Source organism: Acinonyx jubatus, chromosome B2 (assembly GCF_027475565.1).
Source record: "Acinonyx jubatus isolate Ajub_Pintada_27869175 chromosome B2, VMU_Ajub_asm_v1.0, whole genome shotgun sequence".
Lineage (NCBI taxonomy): Eukaryota > Metazoa > Chordata > Mammalia > Carnivora > Felidae > Acinonyx > Acinonyx jubatus.
Window position 1 is genome coordinate 111,909,579 of NC_069385.1, and position 23,534 is coordinate 111,933,112.

General features: G+C 43.5%; 1 protein-coding gene across 4 annotated transcripts in view; it reads left to right on the forward strand.

The window, feature by feature from the left end:
* The window catches only part of MOCS1 (molybdenum cofactor synthesis 1), a 37,283-nt gene that overhangs the window by 2,914 nt on the left and 10,835 nt on the right, over positions 1-23,534 (forward strand). For 3 of the 4 annotated variants that reach the window (XM_015069778.3, XM_015069779.3, XM_015069780.3), the window contains exons 2-3: positions 4,695-4,821; positions 6,224-6,391. In XM_015069778.3, the coding sequence (XP_014925264.2) occupies positions 4,695-4,821; positions 6,224-6,391 (295 nt within the window). Of the gene's footprint in view, positions 1-1,995; positions 2,113-4,694; positions 4,822-6,223; positions 6,392-23,534 lie in introns of all 4 variants that reach the window. The other variant, XM_027057823.2, reaches the window with a different exon arrangement.

The window sequence follows — 23,534 nt, forward strand, 5'->3', positions numbered from 1 at the left end:
GGGGCCACAGAGAGCTTGCCTCAGGTCCTGGGCCTGCTGCCTTGGGGCAGAAACAGGGCAGAGGGTGAAGCAAGGCAGAGGCACCCCGCTTTTCAGAGGGCCAAAAAAGACCAAATGTTGGAGAGGGTGTTGTGCAGGAAGGAAGTGGGTGTAGGAGAATATAGAAGGGGACAGCAGGGCCTGGGGCAGTGGCACACGATGGGAAAGAACTTTAAGGGGTTATCTTGAGTTCCAGTCTTTCCTTCGGAAACTTTGTTTCAATGAAGTGTGACTATCTGAGCCAGGAGCCATAGGTGTAAAAACCTCACACTTAAGGGGGAGATGGAGGGAGGGGGGAGGATCCAGACCTGGGACTAGGCACCTTGCTAGGTCTTCTTGTTTTTTGGTTTTGGTTTTGGGTTGGGTTTGTTTTTTTGTTTGTTTGTTTCTTTGATTTTTGTGGTTTTTGTTGTTTTTTTGGTTTTTTTTTAGAAAAAAATTTTTGAAGTTTATTTTGGGAGAGACAGAGACAGTGTGAGTGGGGGAGGGGCAGAGAGAGGGAGCCAGAGAATCCCAAGCAGGCTCCATACTACTGTCAGCACAGAGCCCTACTGGGGCTCGAACCCACAAAACCGTGAGATCATGACCTGAGCCGAAACCGAGAATTGGATGCTTAACTGACTGAGCCCCTCCCAGATGCCCCTAGGTTTTCTTGTTTAATAGAGATGAATTTTGAGGCACCCCTGGTATGCATCATCCCAAATAGCAGGGATCCCAAATCAGCGCCACTGATATTTGAGTTCTTTTTCTCCTGAATAACCCTGCATATTGTATTCTAGAGCTATTTGGGGTCTGGCCTTTATCATTCAAACCAAATGCCCAAAGTTAGTGACTACCTCAAGGGCAGCCTCTGTCCCTTAACTAACTCCTTTGTACCATCCTTCTCCACCCCACCCCAATCTGCAGAGGGTAGGTGGACAAGATACAACCTATGGCAGGCTGCCTGGTGCGTGGTCACCTGCACTTGTATCCGTGGTCCTGGAGGAGCCTAGACCCCACTTGCCTTGCTTTGGATGATGGAACAACAGGTCTGAAACCCCAGCTTTGGCCCATCTGCCATTAAGTAGGGTGGACCCTTGCAGGACCAGGGAGGCCGACAAGAACAAGAAAACTAGTCCCAGCACACACAGCTGGTGCTTCTCCACAAATATTTGTTTCATGGGTCAATATATGTAAGTAGGAATTATATTAAGAAAATGGTAGCGATCACTTATTGAATACCTGCTGTGTGCCAGGAACTCCTGCAACTGAGTTAGGTAGAATTATTTTGCACCCTTGATGGGAGAGGAAAGTAAGGCCAAAAGAATTTCGGTGATTTGCTCTATGGCTCGTTAGTAATAAAACCAGTCTTGTAATTCAGGTTTATCTACTCCCAGAGCCTCTGCTCAGAACCAGCAAGTACCCCTGGATTAAAATAGCTCTCCATCCTGGTGTTGCTGGGCCAGTGGTTCTCAGCCAAGCTACAGAGCAAAGAGCTGACACATGAAAAAAAATGAAAAGCCAGGGCCCCATCTCAGAGCAATTGAGTCGGGATCTTTGGAGTGGGGCTCTGGCATCCGTGCTTCTTAGAAGCACTCCTGGCTGTTTAGATGTGCAGAGTTGAGAGCTGCTGTACTTGGCAAAAACCATTTTGACAGTAGAGACCAGCCTGGAAATCAATGACCCCAGCGTGACCGGCTTCGCATACACCACCTTTCTCTTCTGATTAAGCACCAGCCTATTTGTTCATCGACACAGTGGCTTACTGTATAGACTTTGGGATACTGAATCAGGCAGGAGGGCTTCCCACACTGGGGAAGCAACCTGGTCCAGGCTGGGGTCCTGAGAATATGAGCAGCTAAGGGCCTTCTGCTCCTTCTCACTTGTCCTGGGGGAGAGGCATCGCTGTCCGCCCTGCCCGGTAATGCCCTCTGGGTCCAGGGCTCCTCTGAGTGGTGCTGATGTTTTTTCCTCCAGGGGGTTTAAAGGAAAGGGAAAAACAGAAGATTGAAAGTAGGACATGCAGTGTTGCAGGAGAGAAGAGGCAGGGATGGGGCTTGTTAACATCAAAGAAGAGTTTGCAAGCCTGGCTGGGTGAGAGACTGTGGGGGGCAGAGTGGGGGGGGTGGGGAGGGAGGTTGGTACTGGCAGTACAGAGTCTGAATGAATCTAGATAAAGTCACCCCAGGTCTCAGCAGTGAAATCTGGCTGCCCCTCCCAGGGCCACAACAGAGTGCCTGATTCCATCCTCCACTGCTCCTTGACTCTGCTTGCTCCCCAGTTTCCGCTGAGTCACGCTCCTTGGTCCTCTCACTTGCTTCCCAATTCCTTTCCTCACCCAGCCACCAACCCCCAATATGTTAAGATTAGGGTGAGGGTGACTAGGGAGGGGGTGGCTTCTGGGCTGACGAACAGATTTCTGAATTGCAAATAGCTGTTGATGAAGAATTGGGTGCCAGACTTCCAGGCATCTGATCTCTTGGACTCAAGGCCTCTGGGGCTCTTGACTTTGTAGTGGCCTCTGCTCCACCCCCAAGGCTACTGGTGGAAAGGCAGGTGAGTAGGAAGTGAGTAGGTGAATAGGAAGGTAGGAAGTCTTGTTAGGATTGTAGCAAACAGCAGTTCAGAGAAGTGACTATTGCTTGCTTGTCATGGGACCATGAGCAGGGTTTCTTGGAGGATGGGCGGCGGGGGGGTGGGGGCAGAGACACTGGCCTTGGGGTGGGCAGAGTGAGGTCACTTTTACAGACCCAGGAATGTCCTGGAAGCACGCTCGCATACTTTCACTCAGGTGTAAGTATGTGAGTCAGTGGTCCTTGACCTTCTATCTCCTGAATTGGTGGCCCTTGACCCTGGCTATATGTTAGAACCACCTAGAGAGACTAAAAACAAGTGCTCAGAGATCCAAATTCAGTTGGTCTCCAGTGGAAGTTTTTTCTTAAGCTGCCAGGTGGTTCTAATGTGCCAGCCAGGGCCCAGAAGGTCACTGAAGTAAATGTTCCTTCTTGCTGGGTGCAGGCGAATGGTTACCCTGGGCCTCAGGGGGGCCTGAGACCTTCTGCTGTCTTAGGTTACAAGATCGTGATAATCCTAGGCATTTATCTGTCAGCTACCTGACCCCCCTCCCTTCGCTTACCTGAGCACATAGCTGTGTTCTTATTTTACAACTGGGAAAACAGGCTTGGAGAAGTTAGGGAGCTTTCTCAGGGTGTCAGGTCACACCTGGCCCAGAAACCAGTGGTGCTTGCTCCCCAGTGCAGATCCCTGTCCATAGACCTCATGAACAACCACCAGGGTCACGATTTCCTTGTTGTAAAGATTCTAAAGAAAGGACTTTTCCCCACCCTGTGCACTGTCCTGTGTGCCTTCCCAGATTCGCCCTTTGCAGTCAGAGGGAAGAATTGAGAACTTGGACTCAAACGACCTGGATTTGAATCCTGGGCCTGCCAATGCTGTTCTTGAACTCCATCCCAACTTCAGTTGTAGTAATCCCTTGTGGGGGTAGGTGTGGGAATTGAGCAGAGAGAGTTCTTTGGACACTTTGAGATCATTTGTAAATGTTCCTTCTATGGAGCAGCTATCTCCTCAGCATCTGTCATGACCTAGGGTTGTGCTTTCAACGCAGGAGATAAGACCAAATCAGGCTTGGGAAAAGAGTGAGGTTGGCTGCCTCCTTTCTCTCTCCAGGAGGATTTGGGCCTTGCAGGGAGCATCTAGCAATCTCCTCCCTCTTAGTTCCGAGCCAGTGGGTGCATAGTGGTTCCTCCCAGCAGTGGGTGGGGTAGAGGATGAAGACTGGAGTAATCTCTGCAGGGGGTTAGTGGGTGATCATCCCAGCCCCTCCATTGTGCCTTCCTAGAGGCTGGTGGCCTCATTGCTTCTGCAGGCCTCCTTGGTTGTGCTGTCTTTGCCCCAAAAGCCTTCTGCATGAGGGGAGACCTCCCCTCTCCAGCTGTGTGTAGTCCTCAGCTGCTCCCGGTGGCTTGGCCTGTTGGGCCCTCCTGGGCAGTGGCAAGGCCCCAGGGAGCCCAGCCGACAGGGGAGTGGTTATGGAGAAGCAACTCGTGTGACACCCACCCCTCAGAGTTAATGAGTTTGCTTTGAGCTCCTTCTGTCTCCCATTGCAGAGGTAAGGAATAGGAGGTCTGGGTTGCAGAAGTGGCTCCCCATGTCCCAGGCGGTGCAGTGGCAGCAGCCCAGGCCACCATCCCTCCTGGTTCCCCACCTCTTCTCCTCCGTTCTGGACATGCTTGCCAGTTGGCATAGTTGCCGGATACTGAGTGGCTCATTCTCTCCCGCTGGCTTGTCCAGGAAATACTGGGGATGTTTGTTCCTGGACGGGCCTCCTTTGAAGGAGGGCATGGGCTGTAAGGTGGTGACAGGGAGAGAAAGGGGGCAGGGCAGTTTTGTCCCTATAGAGTTCCCGTGCCCTAGGGCTGAGTTGGAGCCTGGGGGACAGGTCCTTCCCTGCAGGCCTGTTTCCCAATCTGTGAGTGAGGGGGAGAAACCCCACGCCCCCAGGACTGCAGGACCCACACAGATGTCAGAGATGAGGGTGGGGGAGGGAATGGCTGATGGGAGGGGGGGCTTCTGTCCCCAGGCAGGCTCTCCTCTCCCCTCTCCCCTCTCCCCTAGCCCGGTCAGAGGCCCACATTTCCTCTGGTCGGGCATTGCAGGAGCTGTCCAGACGGAGACAGTTCCTGAGAGAGCACGCGGCCCCCTTCTCCGCCTTCCTCACTGACAGCTTCGGCCGGCAACACAGCTACCTGCGAATCTCCCTCACCGAGAAGTGCAACCTCAGATGTAAGTCATCTTCCTGGGCTCCTGTCCCCTGCTGAGGCAGCTTCTGAACTCTCCCCAGGCCCAAGAATCCTCCTCAACCCTCCCCATTCCTCTTACCAGCCTCTCTGCCCACCCACCTTCCCTGCTTGCCAGGTGGGGTTGTGGGACAAGATGGGGGTCGGGTCAAGGTTGAGTTTTATGATCCTGGGAGCTGGCTTCTATTTGGGACTGGACTTGAGAACAGAATTATAATTGAGATTGGACCTAAATCTCACTCTTCAGGACTCTTTCCCCTTCCCTCCTGTTTCACATGTTCCTGAAGTTCAGGACGTGGCCAGGGGCAGGCGTGGGGCTCCTGAACACCATAAACACGTGAAGTACACAGCAGTGCCCATGGCCAGCACTGCCAGCTATAGAGACACCCCAGTCCCATGACAGAAGTTGTCTGGGGCCAGGCGGATACACAGAGTATTCATTTCATAATAGTTTGCGGAGTGCTCTGGGGGTGTGGCCACTGCTGGGGGGACTTCCAAAGTTTGTTTGTCCTTCCCTCCCTCTCTCCCCCCTCCTGCTTTCCATGGTAGCTCCCAATACCAATGTTTTTATTTCATGGCCCAATAAATACATGTGTATACATGTATAGTAAGCGTTTAACCAAACAATACTCACTGCATGCAGTCCTGATGTTCTGATATTCTTTACCTGTTCTGTTCTATCTTAAAAGACCAATTCTGGACCCTTCACTAATTTGACTAAATGATTCTGTGACAGCTCTTGACCCAATCCTTGACAAAACTCCCACAGGAGCTGATGGGGGATGATGCACCCTTACCTGACCCTGCTACCTCACCCTGAACAAGTAGTACCTCAGTTTTCCAACCTGTGTAATGGGGCTGATAACCTGAAATAGATAAGCTGGATATGTGAATGCCTGTCACTGTAGAGGAGAGTGACTTCTAACAGGTCAGAGAGTACCTCCCAGCCTGTTTCACCTCGTGACCCAAACGTGAAGGGGTAACTGCCCAACCAGATGAAATGAAAGAGGGTGAACAGCACCAGAAGGAATGGGCCCAGGGCCCTGGCCTTCCAGGCAGACCCTGCCCAGCCACCTCACGCACTGAGAGAATCGTCATCTTGTTGTCCCCCACTTCAGGCCGGGCTCTGCTCTCTGCCTGCTTCATCCTCTTTAATCCATACCCTCAGCTTCTCCTCTGAGGGAAGAGGGGGTGTTGACATGTTACAGATAAGAAACATGAGGCCCAGAGAGAGTCTGTAGGGTCTGTACTAGCTCATATTTGGCAAGGTTGCTCCTCACCATCCAGGAGTGACTTCTGGCCTGGTCATGGAGTGGGGGGTCTGGAGGCACCGTGGGCCCAACCTCTGTGGTCACATCCTACCTCCACATCCCCTCCGTTCCCCTCAGGTCAGTACTGCATGCCTGAGGAGGGCGTCCCACTGACCCCCAAGGCTGACCTGCTGACCACAGAGGAGATCCTGACCCTTGCCCGGCTCTTTGTGAAAGAAGGCGTAGACAAGATCCGGCTTACTGGGGGAGAGCCGCTCATTCGGCCGGATGTGGTGGACATTGTGGGTGAGTTTTTCCAAAGCTGTGACCACTTCTTGCAATGCTTGCCTCATCTTGCTGGACTTCAGTATTCATAATCGGCAGCTGACATCCGTTCAAAGCATAATGCTCACTTAACCCTACCACCTTCTGAGATGGCTACCTTTATGATTCCTATTTTCTTAGATAATGAGGCACAGAAGTCCAGTATTTGCTCAGTGTTACCAAGTGGGTAAGTGCCAGAACCCAGTGACTTGCTGTCACATTTCGACTGAAGTCCTCACCAGGGCCCTGAGGCCCATGTGGTCTGGCTCCGGCTGACCTCTGAGACTTCTTGCTCACCCCTTGGCCTCTATTCCCACCTCTGGGCCTTTGCCCTTGCTCTTTTTTTGGGAGCACAGCGTTCACTGCTTGCCTCATTCATGTCTCTGCTCACATGGGATCTCCTTGGAGAGGACTCCTTGACCACTGTCTCTAAAGTATGACCCCACATACACACCCCAGCTACCCTCTGTCCCAGAAGTCAGTAAGCTAGAGCCCACAGGCCTAATCTGGGCTACCGCCTGTTTATGTATGGCCTGCAGGCTGAGAGTGGGGTTTTATATTTGAGTGCTTGAAAAAAAGTCAAAAGCAGAATAGCGTTTTGTGACACATGGAAATTACATGAAATCATAAATTCACTGTTTGTTAATAAAGTTTTATTGGGACATAGCTTCTCATTTACATATCTCCCAGGGCTGCTTTTGCAGAGTTGAATAGGTGCTACAGAAGACCAGGTGGCCAGCAAAGCCAGAAATATTTACTGTCACGCCTTTTGCAGCAAAAGTGTGGCAACACCTACTCGATCCCCTCATCCTACCTTATTTTTTCTTCTCAGCATTTGTCTCATCCAGTGTTATGTTACTTCGTTGTCTGTTTATGTCTCCTTTGTATTGGCTCGCCCTCCCTTTAACCGACATGAGACCTCTCAGGGAACTGAGGCAGGTTTTATGCCTAGCACCTGGGAACGTGCCTGACATGTAGCTGGTGCTGGCCAGCGCTTATTGGTTTGGAGTATGATCTCTGAAGTAGGACATACCTGCGTGTAAGTGTTGGCTGTGCCTCTTACTAGCAGCATAGCTTTGGGCAGCTTGTAAAATCCATTCGAAGCCTCCAGGCGGGGATGAGGTTGACCTGAGGAGGAAGTGAGCAGGAAATGCCCAGCGCGTGGCAAGTACTCTGAAAGGGGTCACACTGGAGGCCCTCTTGCCATGTGCTACTTCTAAGCCCCGGCATCAGGCAGAGAGAGATCTTTGCTTATGTGCTTCTAGATGACCAAATCAGAGGAAAATAAGGTTCTGTGTTCTTGATTGCCACACCCCCACTCTTGCTGCTCTGGATCGGGTCTCCCAGGCCTCCGTTCTCTGCCTTATTCACTGGTTCAGTGACTGTTCTCTGGAGCCTTATGTGCCCGATACTGTGCTGGGGGCACAAAGGTGAATGAACTGCAGGCCCTGCCACTGAGGACCCACAACCCGTTGGTGGAAACAGCCACTGGGGCCAACTCTCCGAGAAGGACAGAGCAAGGGGAGCCCAGGAGTTGTGGAAGCCCAAAGGAGGTGCCCCTGTCAGCCTTTTCTTCCCTCCTTCCCCATGGCCAGTTGACTTCAGCCTGTACTGGTCGCGTGACCTGGGATCCTGCCATCATTCCTCTGCTGGATGAGCTGGCCCAGGGGAGCTGACCCCCTGTTCCAGGTGGCTCCTCAGAGCTGAAAACAGACTGGGTTCCAGGAAAGGACTGAACCTGCTGAACCCAGCTGACTGCCAGGCCCAGCCCCCTCATTCGGGCCACATCATCTGCCCTCTGGCACGGGTTCCATCTTAAACCCCTGTGTTCCGTGCCAGGGCCTGTGGGAGAGCAGAGGGGGTGGGGATCCCTGCGGGTTGGAGAGGGATGACTGAGTACAGACATGGGGACACAGGTCCTTCCATGGAAACCGCTGACCTGCGCGGAGGGAAGAATGGAAGCCAGGAAAGTTGAAAGCCCTGCTCCCACTCTGCCACTGCCCAGCCTTGTGAACTCATGCAGATTCCTTCCCCACCCTGGGCCTCAGTGTCCTTATCTGTGCAATGACCACTTCAGGGGTCTTTCCTGCTATAATGGCCCGTGGTTATTGGTCCTGCATGGGGTGGGTAAGAGTTGATCAGCACATGGACGCTAGGTAGGACAAGGCCCTGGCTGCAGTGCCCTGCTGAGGAGGATTTACCTCCCACCCCCAAGGGTATGGGTGGCCGGGGAAAGACAGCTCTCTCCTTACCCCCCACAGTGCTCCAAAATATGGCAGCTGCAAGGCCTCGGATTGCTCTTGTGCTGCACTTGGTAACACTTTGACATCTCTCAGCCAAGCTCCTTCGGTCTTCCCCAGAGGTACTTCCTCAGAGCACTGGGTGCTGGTGGGGAAGCAGGGCTGCGGGAGGGGAGGGAATAGCAATCAGAGCAGGGTTGCTCACCAACACTTGTCCCCACGCTACCAGGCGAGAATATCAAGGGGCGCAGAGTGACAGTGGTCACGGGTTTGTCAGAGCCTGCTGCTGTCCTGACCACTTCGGACCCCTGCAGAACTGGTGCTGCAGAACTCCCCATGGGGAGACCGCCCAGCCCGCTCCGGCTCCCCATTTGCGATTGCCGTGATCCCCCGGTGCCAGCCCCGGACTGCCGGGTACTTCTCCCACCCGGCTTGTGTGGGAACGAGTTCCGCACGCTTTCTTCGCAGCTGAGCTGTTGTGAGCAGTACTGCCCAACAGAACTTCTCCAGACGATGCAAGTGTTATATATCAATCAGAGTTGTGTGATGCGGTAGCTCGTACTCACACGGAGCCTTGGGCCCTTGGCGTGAAGCTCTTGTGACTCAGAAACTGAATTGGTAACTTTATTACACTTTAGGTAGTTGAAATAGCCACACGTGGCCAGCAGCTACCATGTCAAAGCGAAGGTTGGGGATTTTTGTATCTATCATTCCCTATCTCATTTTGTTTTCAGTTTGTTTAGTTATTTAGGAGAGAGAGAGAGAGAATGAGTGCATGAGCAGGGGAGGGGCAGAGAGAGAGGAAGAATCTCAAGCAGGCTCCACACAGCCTGACACAGGGCTTGATCACGAACCTCAAGATCATGACCTGAGCCCAAAGCAAGAGTCAGACGCTCATCCAGCTGAGCCACCAGACATCCCACCTAAATGAGATACAGTGTTTTTGGACTTTATAAGGATCCTGCAGATCATGTCTTTCAGGTCACACTCTTTCAGTGCAAACCACACTTCATACACATCATCCTGAGTTGCAGTTTGTTCCTATTCTCTGCTGTTCCATTGTGTGAATATAGCACACTTTATCCGGTTAGTAAGCATTTGGGCTGTCTCCAGGGTTTTGGTGTTCTAAACAGTGCTACTTTAAATATTTTTATTCTCGTTCACGCGTCCCGGTATGTATTTCCTGTAGGAGTGGGATTGCAGCCTTTTAGAATGGGTAAATGGTTAACTTTGGAAAGCAATTTGTTCTTACCTTTCAAAGTAATTATATGCCAGTTTCCTCTCGACCTAAGAGAGCCTTTTGAACCACATCCTCCTCAGCACTCAGTGTGCCTATTCTGGATTTTTGCCAGTTGAATGAGGATGAAATGGTATTTTATTTGGTCTCCGTTTGTATTTCCCTGTTTAAGAATGAGGTCAGGCATCTCTTCATATGTTTTTCAGCCAAAAATATCTTTTGTGTAATACCACATCTTGTCTTCTGCCCATATTTCTGTCTGGTTGTTTGTTTTCATATTGGTTTGGTAAAAGTTCATTACATATGTTGCAAATGTCTTCTTCCAGCTTGAAAAAATAAACAACATTTTTTGTGTGACAATTCTGTTGATCAATCGGCGTTCATAAATGGATCAGTTTTGTCCTTTATGGTTAGCGCTTTTTTTAGGTCTTTTTAATAAAACACCTTGACCAAGGTCAGAAAAATTATACCTTTGTTTCCACTAAAACAGTTGAAGTTTTGTCTTTTGCATTTAAGTCCTAAGTTCATCTGTGGTTGATTTTTGGGAAACCAATTTCATTTTTTTCCCATGTGATAACCATTCTCTCTAGTTCTTTTTTGTTGAAGCCTCTGCTTCCTCTAGAAATCTAGCATGTGCGTCCTGGTGTGTTTTGGGTGCTGTTCTGTTGGTTAGGATCTCTACCTTTATGCCAATATCATACAGTCTTAATCCTGGTAGCTTCTTAATACATCCATTATCTGGTAGAGAAAGTTCTTTTTTTTTTTTTCTTTTTTTTTTTCTTTTTTTTTTTTTCTGCAGCAGTGCTTCAGCTATGCTTCTGTCCGTGGAAATTTTAGAATCAGCTTAGCGAATTCCATGGAGAATTCTGTTGGGATTTTTTTTTTCCTTTTTTTGTGTGTGAAAATACACATAACATAAAATGTATTATCATAACCATTTTTAAGTGGACAGTTCAATGGCATTAAGTACATTCACACTGTTCTGCACCATCCCCACCATTCATCTCCAGAACTCTTTTCATCTTGTAAGTCTGAAACTTGGTATCCATTAAACAATAACTCTCTCTTCTCCACTCCTCTCAGCCCTTGGCAACCACCATTTTACTTTGTCTTTATGATCCGGGCTACCCTAAGAACTTCATTTAAGTGGGATCATGCCATATTTGTCTTTTTGTGTGTCTGGCTTATTTCATTTAGCATAACGCCCCTCAAGGTTCATCCATGTTATAGCATCTTGCAGAATTTCTTTTTATTTTAGAGAATGAGTGAGTTGGGAGAGGGGCGGGGGGCGGGGAGAGAATCTTAAGCAGGCTCCACGCTCAACATGGAGCCCGATGTGGGGCTCGATCCCACAACCCTGAGATCATGACCTGAGCCAAAACCAAGAGTCGGATGTTCAATTGACTGAGCTACCCAGGCACCCTGCAGAATTTCTTTTTAAAGTTGAATAATATTTCACATATGTTATATACCATGTTTTGGTAGTCCATTCATTGGTCAACTTGGTTTGTTTCCACCATAATGCTGCTATGAACGTGGGTGTAGAAATCTCTCTTTGAAACTCTGCTTTTAATAAGATAGTGGAAGTGGAATTGCTGGGTCATATGGTAATTCTATATTTTTTAATGTTTGTATTTATTTATTTTAAGAGAGAGAGAGAGCGTGAGTGTGTGCAGAGGGAGGGGCAAAGACAGCAGGAGAGAGAATCCCAAGCAGGCTCTGCCCTGTCAGCGCAGAGCCTCACATGGGGCTCGATTCCATGAATCGCGAGATCATGATCTGAACTGAAACCAAGAGTCAGAAACTCAACCAACTGAGCCACCCAGGCATCCTGGTAATTATATTTTTAATTTTGGGGGGAATCCCCATACTGTTTTCCACAGAAGCGATACCATTTCACATTCCCACCAGTGGTGTACAGGGTTCTACTTTCTCCATATCCCCTCCAACACTTGTTTCTGGTTTTTTGTTTTTGTTTTTTTGATAGTAGCCATCCTAATGTGTGTGAGGTCATATCATTGTGATTTTGCTTTGCATTTCCCTGAGGATTAGTGATGTTGAGCATCTTTTCGGGTGCTTATTGGCCATTCATATATCTGCCTTGAAGAAATGTCTATTCAAATCCTTTACCCATTTTTGAATTGGGTTGTTTTATTGTTAATAAACTATAGGAATCCTCTAATATTCTGGATATTAACCCTTTATCAGATATGCGATTTAGAAACATTTTATCCCATTATGTGGCTTGCCTTTTTACTCTGTAGATAGTATCTTTTGATGCACAAAATTTTTAAATGTTTCCGACGTCCAGTTTGTCTATTTTTCTTTTGTTGCCCATGCCTTTGGTGTCATATCCAAGAAACCAATGCCAAATCCAGTGTCACAAATCTTTTATGCTATGATTTTTTCTAAAAGTTTTATTGTTTTAGGGCTTATATTTAGGTCCTTAAGCCATTTCAAGTTAATTTTTGTACATGGTATTTGGTAAGTGTCCAACTTCATTCTTTTGCGTATAAATATCCAATTTTCTTAGCACCATTTGCTGAAAAGACTGCCTCTCCCCTATTAAATGGTCTAGGCACCCTTAAAATCATTTGGCCATATATGCAGGGGTTTATTTCTGGACTCTTCCATTGGTGTATATGTCTATGCCAATAACACCATGTTTTGATTACTGTAGCGTCATAATATTAGGTTTTGAAACCAGGTGTGAATTCAAACAAGTGTGAATCCTCCATTTGTTCCTCTTTTTCAAAATTGTTTGGCTATTTGGGATTCCCTGAGATTCCATGTGAATTTTAGGGTGGGGTTTTCTATTTCTACAAAACATGTCGTTGGATTTTGATAGAGAGTGCATTGCGTGTATAGATTTCTTTGGGTAGTGTCATGTTAACAGTATTATATCTCCCAATCCATGATGTGTTTCCATTTATCTTTCATTTCTTTCAGCAATGTTTTATAGTTGTCATTGTACAAGTCTTTCCCTCCTTGGTTAATTCCTAAGTTTGGGGTTTTTTTTTTTATCCTTTTTGATATTATAAATGGAATTATGTTTATAATTTTCTTTTCATAGGGCTCCTTGTTTGTGTATCTGTTGGGATTTTAATCTCATTAAATTTATATATCAAATTGGGGAGAATTGACATCACTTTTATTCATATTCCCATCTTCCCACAGCCATCTCCTTTCTTTTCTCTTCTCTGTGCTCTAGGTGGCTGACCCTTAGGGTCACCCAGGGTCTCTTGCCTGTTGGGTTTCTGCACTGGGTTTTTGACAGCAACTGAATTCCCTCCAGGACTAAGCCCCCCCCCCTCCCCCCAGAGCATCCTCTCCTCCATGGTGACTTAGTTGGATACCTAACTTAATTTTCTCTCCATTTGCCTTTGGCCCTATGCATGGTAATGGCTCCCCAGTGGTGCTAGTCTGAGTGCTATGTTGCTGTGTTATTCATTGTTGGAGCCCTTAATTCTACCCATATCTTTGCAAGTAGTCCTTTCACTAAAGTCTTTTATTTTAACCAACAGAATTAATTTTGTTGTATGCTAGGCTCCTTAGTGATAGTGTCATTTTTTTAATTACATTTTCTAATTGTTTTTGATATATTATAGCACTGATTAGGAGAATATGTTTAGATTCTTTAGATTTTTCTATGCTAGCAACCATATCATCTGCAACTAAGGGAATTTTTTTTTTTTACTTATCTATTGCCTTTAATTTCCTTTTCTTGTTCTATTGCAATATCTAAAACCTCAAGTATAATTTGGAATAGTAGTACTAATAGGATAATGTTCCTGATGTTTCTCCATTTAGAATATTTCTTATAATTTTTTTCACAAGTAGCTTTATCAAGTAATGAAGTTTCCTTACTAAAGTTTTTTTGTTAGATTTAAGTTATATACTTTTTTATGTATGTTAGGATGATTTATGATTTTTTTTTTTGAATGCTATTACTCTGAATGACAATATGGCTTTTCTTACATTAATCCTGTAATACACCCAACATCGTCATGGTACACTATGCTTTTATCTACTGTTAGGTTCAGTTTATTAATATTTTAACCTTTTGCATTTATAGTCATGAGTGAAATGGGCATGTAATTTGCCATCCTTGTGCCTGCCTTAACTGATTGTGATACCAATTTCAAAGAATGAGTTGGGTAGTGTATTAGTCCATTCAGGCTGCTCTAACAATAGGTTAGGTAGCTTATAAACAACAAACATTTCACAGTTGTGTAGGCTGAAAATCCAAGATCAAGGTGCCAGCATGGTCAGGTGAGGTCTCTCTTCTGGGTCACAGACTTCTCATTGTATCTTCACATAACAGAAGTAGCTCTGAGGGATCTCTTTTATCAGAGCACAAATCCCTCCACCCTCAAGACCTAATCACTTCCCAAAGGATACACCTTCTAATATTGAGCATTAGGATTCAACATGTGAATTTGAGTGAGGCAGGGCACATTTGACTGTAGCACATAGTGTTCCCTCTTATTCTTTCATGTGCGCGAGTTTGTGTTAATCTGTGGTAATAACTTCTTTGAAAATTTGATAGATCTCACCTGAAAAATTGTGCCTGGTACATTCTTTGCACAGAGATTTTTCACTGAATCTTCAGTTCCTTTGTGTTATTGCACTATTCAAAATCTTGACTTCTTTTAGAGTCAGTTTTGATAGTTCTTTTTTTTTTTTTTAAGACATTTGTCGTTATTTCTGATTTTAAATTTATTGCTTTGAAATTGTCAGTAATATTTTCTTTTTAATCCATTTTATTTGAAGTTTTATTTTATTTTATTTTATTTTTATTATTTTTTTTTTAATTTTTTTTCAACGTTTATTTATTTTTGGGACAGAGAGAGACAGAGCATGAACGGGGGGAGGAGAGAGGAGACACAGAATCGGAAACAGGCTCCAGGCTCTGAGCCATCAGGCCAGAGCCTGATGCAGGTCTCGAATTCACGGACCGCGAGATCGTGACCTGGCTGAAGTCGGACGCTTAACCGACTGTGCCACACAGGCACCCCATGAAGTTTTATTTTATTTTAAATCTTACTGTGTTTTATTTCTACATCATCAACTTTTTTCCTTGCTAAATCTCGCCAGAAGTTTGTCAATTGTGTCTTCAAGAAACTGACTTTTGGATTTGTTGAATCTTACTGTATTTTATTCTGCTTCCATCCTGGTGTAGCTTATTGCTTTCATAAATTTAGTTATAATAAGTATTTGTTAATTTTCATTTTGCTTTGTTTTATCTATGAAATATTTATGTATTGTTTTTAATTTCTAAATATAAGGATTTTGCATTCATATTTTATTATAATTTAGTTATATAGTGGTCAGAGAATCTTAACTACATGATAATTATTCTTTAAAATTTATTGAAGCATGCTTTATGACCTAGTATATTGGCAGTTTTTATAAATGTTCTATGTGTGCTTGCAGAGAATGGTTATTTAATTATTGGATGGAGACATTTATATTTGTTCATTGGATCCAGCTTGTTAATTTTCTTCTTCAAACCTTTGGTTATCTCCATTTGCTGGCTTTCTATCTGTTTGGCCTGCCAATAATAAATAAGTGGGTAGATTTGTTAATTTCTCCCAGAGGTCCTATTTTTTTATTTTATTTTATATATAGCTGAGGTGATTTTATTAGGTTCATATGTGATCAGAATTGTTACATCTTCCTCATAAATTGGATCTCTTATCACTATGTAGTGGCTCTCTCCATAATGATACTTGGGGTCTTTAAGCTCTATGTATTTTATTTTAACTAAAATTATAACAGCTTGCTTTTGGCTTTAGTAAGACCATTGTATCTGGTTGCAGCTTTTTATTTTAAATCTTTTTATGTTCTTATACTTTAGATATGTCTGTTATAACAGCACATAGCTGTTAACTTTTCTTTCTCATCAAATTTGACAGTCTGACTTTACTGAGTTTATTCTAGGTATCTTTATTTTAATTATTGAAATATTTGCACTTGTTTCTGTAATCCTTTGTCCTACTTCTTATTTTTCCTTTTCCTCTCTGTTGGCTTTTTAAATAAATGGTCCCTCCTTCTTCTAACAAGAGACAAGAACTTGAGCATACTTGTAGGCCCTTGATTTTCTCAACCCTCCCCCCACCATTATTGGGTTTTTTGTTTGTTTGTTTATTTTTGAGAATGAGAGATACAGAGCGTAAGGGGATTACAGAGAGAGAGAGGGAGACACAGAATCTGAATCAGGTTCCAGACTCTGAGCTGTCAGCACAGAACCTGACACGGGGCTCGAACCCACGAATCAAGAGACCATGACCTGAGCTGAAGTTGGATGTTTAACTGACTGACCCTCCCAGGTGCTCTGTATTGTTAGTATTTTCTAGCATTGTATTTCTGGGTTACTAGAACTATTCTGCCCCTCTGTGTCTCTTGTAAGCACTCCCTGTCTTTTAAGATAACAACAAACTTCACCAAGGTATTTGATCACCCCGTATTCTCATAATTCTTGTTGCATCTCCTGAGTTTTTTTCTCATTTTGAGTATTCTAAAAGTTGTTTGATGTGTGCCTAATGGTGAATCTAATTAAATCTGGCAGGTAGTTTTTATAATGTTTTTTTGTTTTGTTTTTTTTGTTGTTTTTTTTTTTAATTTTTTTTTTCAACGTTTATTTATTTTTGGGACAGAGAGAGACAGAGCATGAACAGGGGAGGGGCAGAGAGAGAGGGAGACACAGAATCGGAAACAGGCTCCAGGCTCTGAGCCATCAGCCCAGAGCCTGACGCGGGGCTCGAACTCACGGACCGCGAGATCGTGACCTGGCTGAAGTCGGACGCTTAACCGACTGTGCCACCCAGGCACCCCGTTTTTATAATGTTTTAAAGTAGTAGAATGGTAGTTTTAATGTTATTTGAATGCATATAAAACTTTAAATTCAAGGTCCATTCCTTAATTCTGTTAAAAATGTCCCTACATTGTCTGCTTATGGCCAGTTTGCTGTTGGAAAAAAGCTGGTATCAGTCTGGTTCTTGCTGTTGGTAGATGATACATTCTTTCTCTCTGGAAGTTATTAGAGTGTTTGCTTTGCTGCTGATTTTCTTAAATTTTACTGTAATATCCCCAGGATAGACTTTTCCTCCTTTGTCCTGTTGACATTCAGTGAAATTGCCCTTTCAGTATGAAGCCATTTGTTTTAAATTTGGGAAAAATTCTCTCCATTATTTCTTCAGATAGTTCCTTCTCGCCAGTTTAATTTTTTTCCTGAGACCTCTTATCTGGATGTTGCCCCTTCTACTTAGAGCCTCCACAGTTTTTAAATTACATTTTGATTTCTTAGTCTCTTCCTCTTTTTCCTGGGAGAGCCCTAAATCTTATCTTCTAACTTAACCATGTTACTATATGTCTTCTTTCTTGTGTTTTATGCTTTTACTTACTACCTATGTCTTACCCCTTGTTCTTTTTTATAATGAAAATTTTTCTTTCATGTTTTTAATATCCTTCGTTATTTATTTTACTGTATTTATCATGTTTATCTTACATTGGTCTGTTTTAATCATTTTCCTTCTCTTGGTATATATTTTACCGGGTTTTTTATTTTTGGGGTTTTTTGGTGGGGCGGGGCGGGCAGGGAGCTCTAGTTGTCTTCCTCAAGACCCTTCCTCAAAGGGTCTCCTTAATTTAGCTGGTAAATTTGTTCCCCTGAGGATATTAGCTCTTCTGTATGGGACTGTTTACTAGGAAAGGATTTAAGGCCAGATCTTAGTCTTTGATAGGCCCTGGGGGCTCACGAGCTGATAATATCACAGTTGTTCACTCATGTTTATAACCTTCCCACCAAACACCCAGCCTCGCCATGCATGAGTTGTATACCACACAACTCCAGGAGGTTGTATTCATTTAGATTATGCAGAGAATGGCACCTCCTACCATTATGTAATATGGCAACCTTACAGGTCTTCACCTTCAAACCATGAGGGACAAGAAGATTTGAAAGGAGGCAGTTACCTTTGATTTTAACCCACCAGTTCTGGGGCTTTGGAGGGGGTGGATGGAGGAATGAATGTCTAAGGCTGTTGTCTTCAACCCCTCTTCCAGCAGGGCTATGGTGGATTCCCCAGCTAGTGCTCTGGGGTTACTGATTTCTTCAGTAAGGGGACAAACGATGATTGTTCTGAGACATCAGTGGATGAGGGCAAGATTCGAGCTTGAACTACCTTGTTTCCCTTTAACTGCTCACCTTCTCTGCCAGTCGCCTTCAACCCCAGGCTACAAACTCCCTCCCAACACCAGTTCAAAAGAACTCTGCTTCTTCCAGTGTTGTTCCTTGAGATTTTCATTTCATAAGGTTCTGGATTCTTTGTTTCTTCAGAGTTGATTTGGTGGAGGGAGCCAACAACTACTGCTAAATTTCCATGTTTTACTTTCCCACAGTAAAGCTGTTTTGTTAACCTTGAAAATAAAAACGACCAAGTTATTTTACCAGCAGAAATGGGTTTATTCAGGAATAAAAGAGAATTGCAATCTGGGACAGACAAGCTGTGGCAAACCGGAGGCCAGTCTGGAGAACAAAAGGGAGAGGTAAGCTTTTTATGGAGAAAAGGGTAAGTCAGGAAGGCTGCTATAAAGGAAGAGTCCATTGGAGTAAACAGGGAGTTAGGTGTAATGGCTTCTCATTGGCTGAGCTGTTGCCAGAGGGATAAGGAAAGTGTGTCTTTCTCCAACTGGGCCAAGGGCTAGTGTCAAGTCCCTTCTTCCAGTCGGGAAGCTGGAAGTGACTGAGTGGTAGAGAGAATTCCCCCTGCCAGAAACCTCCCACCTTCATGTGAGTGGGGTTGCCCATGATTAAAAATAAAAGTTGTTGTTTGGAAAAGTGTGAAAATTAAACTTTTATTTTCTTGTTACGAGAATAATACATGTTTATTTCAAAGAAGCAGAAGGAATATCATTACTGCCCATTTGCAGCAAGTGTCACCATTTTGGTTTGGTGACCTGTTTTTTTCTTTGTATCTAGTTTCTGACTACTATTTTCAACCTTGACTTAATATAACCTTAGTATATTTCCCAACATCCGTATCATATTATTTTACAGTCATTTTTGGTTGCATAATACTCCACCATCCAGACAAAGCATAATTTAGCCAGTTTTCTGTTGTTGACTATCTGAATGATTTCCCTCTTTTCTTTATTATGTGTTGCTCTCTAATAAACATTCTTGTAGATAAAATATTATTCATGTCCTTAATTATTTACTTAGGTTAAATTCTTTTTTTTATTTTTTAAGTTTTATTTATTTTGAGAGAGAGAAAGAGAGCACGCGCATGTGTGCCTGGGCAGAGGAGGGGCAGAGAGAGGGGGAGAGAGTATCCCAAGCAGGCTCAGCGCTGTCAGCATGGAGCCCAGTGCAGGGCTCAGTCTCACAAACCATGAGATTATGACCTGCGCTGAAACCAAGAGTTGGCTGCTTGTATGACTGAGGCACCCAGGCACCCCTCCATGGGTTAAATTCTTAAAAGGGAAATTTCAGGTCACAGGCTTTATAAAGTTCCACATACTTCTTATCCCCAGATACAGAGCTCATCTCCAGAAAAGTTATATAATGATAGTCTCACATCATCAACATCCCTACCTAAGCTGGGTGTTAATTTTGTGATTTTCTGTTACCTTTTTCTCAATACAGCTTCACTTGGGCAATTTACTTCTGCTTTCTGCACTCATGTAGAGCTGAGCAGATTATTCACCAAGATTCATGCATTCAGGTAGTTTGAAATTTTACCTCTAGATAAGTGAATATAAAAATCACCCATAATCCTCCTGATCAAAGACAACTACTGTAGACATTTTTTACACAGTATCGGTTCTCTAGATTTAAATGTAAGAAGGTGGTTGGGTTTTTTTTTGTTTTTTGTTTTGTTTTGTTTTTTTATAAGTCCCATTCCTTTGTTATTTTGTATACAATTCTTGGAGAACTCTTTTACTCAATTCAGTCTTTACTCTTCCTAGGTGTCCATTCCATTTTGCCATCTAGTTTCTTTCTGTAACTATACTTTTTTTTTTTTCAGGAGTTCTAATTAATTCTTTTTCTTGTTTTCGGGATGTAATGTTTATGTCCCTGAAGATACTAACTCTGATTTTTTTTTTTTTTTTACATATAATTCACATATAATCTTGTTAGTTTCAGGTGTATAACACAATTATACAAAATTTGTATGTATTATAATATGAATACCACAATAAATCTGGTTAACATCCATCACTACACATAATTATAATTATTTTCCTTGTTATGAGAACCTTTGTGATCTGTCTTAGCAAGTTTCATATATACAATATGGTATTATTATTATTTTTTTTAATGTTTATTTTTGAGAGACAGAGACAGAGCATAAGTGGGGTAGGGGCAGAGAGGGAGACACAGAATCTGAAGCAGGCTCCAGGCTCCGAGCTGTCAGCACAGAGCCTGATGCGGGGCTTGAACCCACAAACCGCGAGATCATGACCTGAGCCGAAGTCGGAGGCTTAACCAACTGAACCACCCAGGCGCCCCTACAATATGGTATTATTAACTATAGTGACCATGCTGTGCATGCCACCCCCATGACTTATTTATTTTATAATTGATGTGTGTACCTTTTGACCACCATCGCCCATTTTGCTCACTCCCTATCCCTCACCTCTGGCAACCATCAGTCTGTTTTCTTCATCTGTAAATTTCGTTTTCTGTTGTTTTAGATTCCACACATAAGTGAGATCATATGGTATTTGTCTTTCTCTATTTGACTTATTCCATGTAGCATAATGCCTTCAAGGTCTATCCATGTTGTTACAGATGGTAAGACTTGCTTTTTTATGGCTAAATAATATTCCATTGTATATATACACCACATTACTTTTTAACCATTCATCATCGGTGGACACTTCAGTTGTTTCCATGTCTTGGATTTTGTAAATAATGTTGCAGTGAACAATGGAGATGCATCTGTCTTTTGAAGTTAGTGTTTTGGTGTGGGTTTTTTTTTTTTTTTTCCAGATAAATGCCCAGAAGTGGAATTGTTGAATCATATGGTAGTCCTAATTTTAAGTTTATGAGGAAAGTGTACCACTTGAGGAAAGTGGCTATATATATTTACATCTCCACCAATATTGTACAAGGGTTCTCTTTTCTCTACATCCTCACCAACACTTGTTATTTTTTGTCATTTTGATCATAGGCATTCTAAAAGGTGTGGTGTGATATCTCACTGTGGTTTTGATTTGCATTTCCCTGATGATTAGTGATGTTGATATATACCTGTTGGCCATCTTGTATATCTTTTTTGGAAATATATCTGTTCAGATCCTCTGCCCATTTTTTATTCAATGTTTTTAAAGTTTATTTGAGAGAGAGTGAGAGAGTGGGGGAGGGGTAGAGACAGAGGGAGAGAGAGAGAATCCCAAGCAAGCTCCACACCAGCGAGGAGCCCAATGTGGGGCTTGAACTCCCAGACCACGAGATCATGACCTGAGGTGAAGTCTGACACTTAAGTGACTGAGCCACCCAGCTGCCCCCATCTGCCCATTTTTTAATTGGATTGTTGGGTTTTTGCTGTCAAGTTGTATAAGTTCTTTATATGATTTACAGATATCTTCTCCCATTCAGGATGTTGCCTTTTTATTTTGTTGATGGTTTACCTTTTAGTGCAAAAGTCTTGTTTGTTTGTTTGGTGCAAAAGCTTTTTAGTTTGATGTTTTCCTACTTAAATGTTTAGTTTTGCCTTTGCTTTTGGTGTCAGCTCTAAAAAACCATCACCAGTATTTATGTCAAGAAGCTTACCACCTCTGTTTTCTTCTAGGTGTTTTGTAGTTTTAGATCAAGTCTTTAACCCATTTTGAGTTAATTTTTGTGCATGGTGTAAGATAGTGATCCATTTTCATTCTTTTGCATGTGGCTGTCCAATTTTCCCAATACCATTTATTGAAAAGACTGCCCGTATATTCTTGGCTCCTTTGTCATAAATTAATTGGCCATGTGTGCTTGGGTTTACTTATGGGCTCTCTATTCAGTTCCATTGATCTATGTGTCTGTTTTTATCCAGTATCATAGTGTTTTGATTACCATAGCTTTGTAAGATAGTTTGAAATCAGGGAGTATGATGCCTTCAACTTTGCTCTTTTTTTCTCAAGATTGCTTTGTCTGTTTAGAGCCTTTTGTGGTTCTATACATATTTTAGGATTGTTCTATTTCTGTGAAAAATGCTGTTGGAATTTTGATAGAGATTACACTGAATCTATAGATTGCTTTGGGTAGTATGAACATTTTAACAACATTAATTGAACACTGTCTTTCCATTTATTTGTCTCTTATTCAATTTCTTTTATTACTGTCTTTGTTATTACTATATAGAAATGCAACACATCTCTAATATATTGATTTTGTATCTTGTAACTATACTGAATTTGTTTATTCTAACGGTTTTTTAGTAGATTCTTTGTGGTTTTCTACATATAAAATATGTCATCTGCAAATAGTGACAGTTTTACTTTTTCCCTTCTAATCTGATGCCTTCTCTCTCTCCCCTCCCCCGTCCCCACTAAGGTCTGGCTAAGACTTCTAATACCATGTTGAATAAAAGTGGCAGGAACAGATATCCTTGCCTTGTTCCTGTTCTTAGATGAAAAGCTTTTAGCTTTTCACCATTGACTAAGATGTGAGTTGTAGGCTTGTTGTATGGCTTCTATTATGTTAAGGAATGTTCCTTCTGTACCCACTTTTTTAAAAGACTTTTTGTCATGAATGGATGTTGAATTTTGCCAGATGTTTTTCCTGCATCTGTTGAGATAGCCATATGATTTTTATCTTTCATTTTGTTTTGGTGGTCTGTATCATATAGATTTTGTGAATGTTGAACCATCCTTGCATCCCTGGAATGAATTTCAGGTGATCATTGATGTATAATCCTTTTGATATATTGTCGAGTGTGGTTCGGTAATATTTTATTGAGGGCTTTTTGCGTCTGTGTTCATCTAACTTTGATTTTTTTTAAAGAATCATTCTCTGTTATCTCTGTCATTTTTCCTTCCTCTTTCATCCTTCTATTTGTAAAATTCATCTTTCTTTTGCAGCATTCTCCTTAAATGTGTGCTGACTCTTGGCTCGGTACTCATCCCGGTGCTCAAGGCTTCTGTTGACCTGGCTGTCAATGCTGTTTCTATTTATGCTGGTTGCCCCCACCCCCTTCAGCTAGCCTCAGTACTCTAGCCTTGGGGTAAAAGCTGCAGCCTCCCCCTTGCACACAGGGATGGAAGGAGAAAGCTTATCCAGCTCATGCAAATACAGTTCCCTAGACCGGCCACCTCCTTGACATGCCCAGTGACCTTCCTGCTCCCTGTGTAGGTGAGTGCTGAGCTTGGGGTACCCAATCCCCCTCCTACTTTGTACAGAACCTTCTATATATGCTTGGGGCTGTGGTTTCCTCAATCCATGTAATCTCATCTGCTTTCTGTCTTTCAGTATTTCTCCACTTCTCTGGACCATTAAAAGCATTCTTTCTTGCCTTCCAGTGTTATTGTGGACTCTTTTTCATCCTTCTATTATTTCTAGGGATTTTGGGTGGAATGGAAGAGGCAGTTTAACACATCATCCAAACACTTCTTTGTTTCTCTTATCGAGAGCGTTAGGACCTGTAAGTTGGTTAACTCA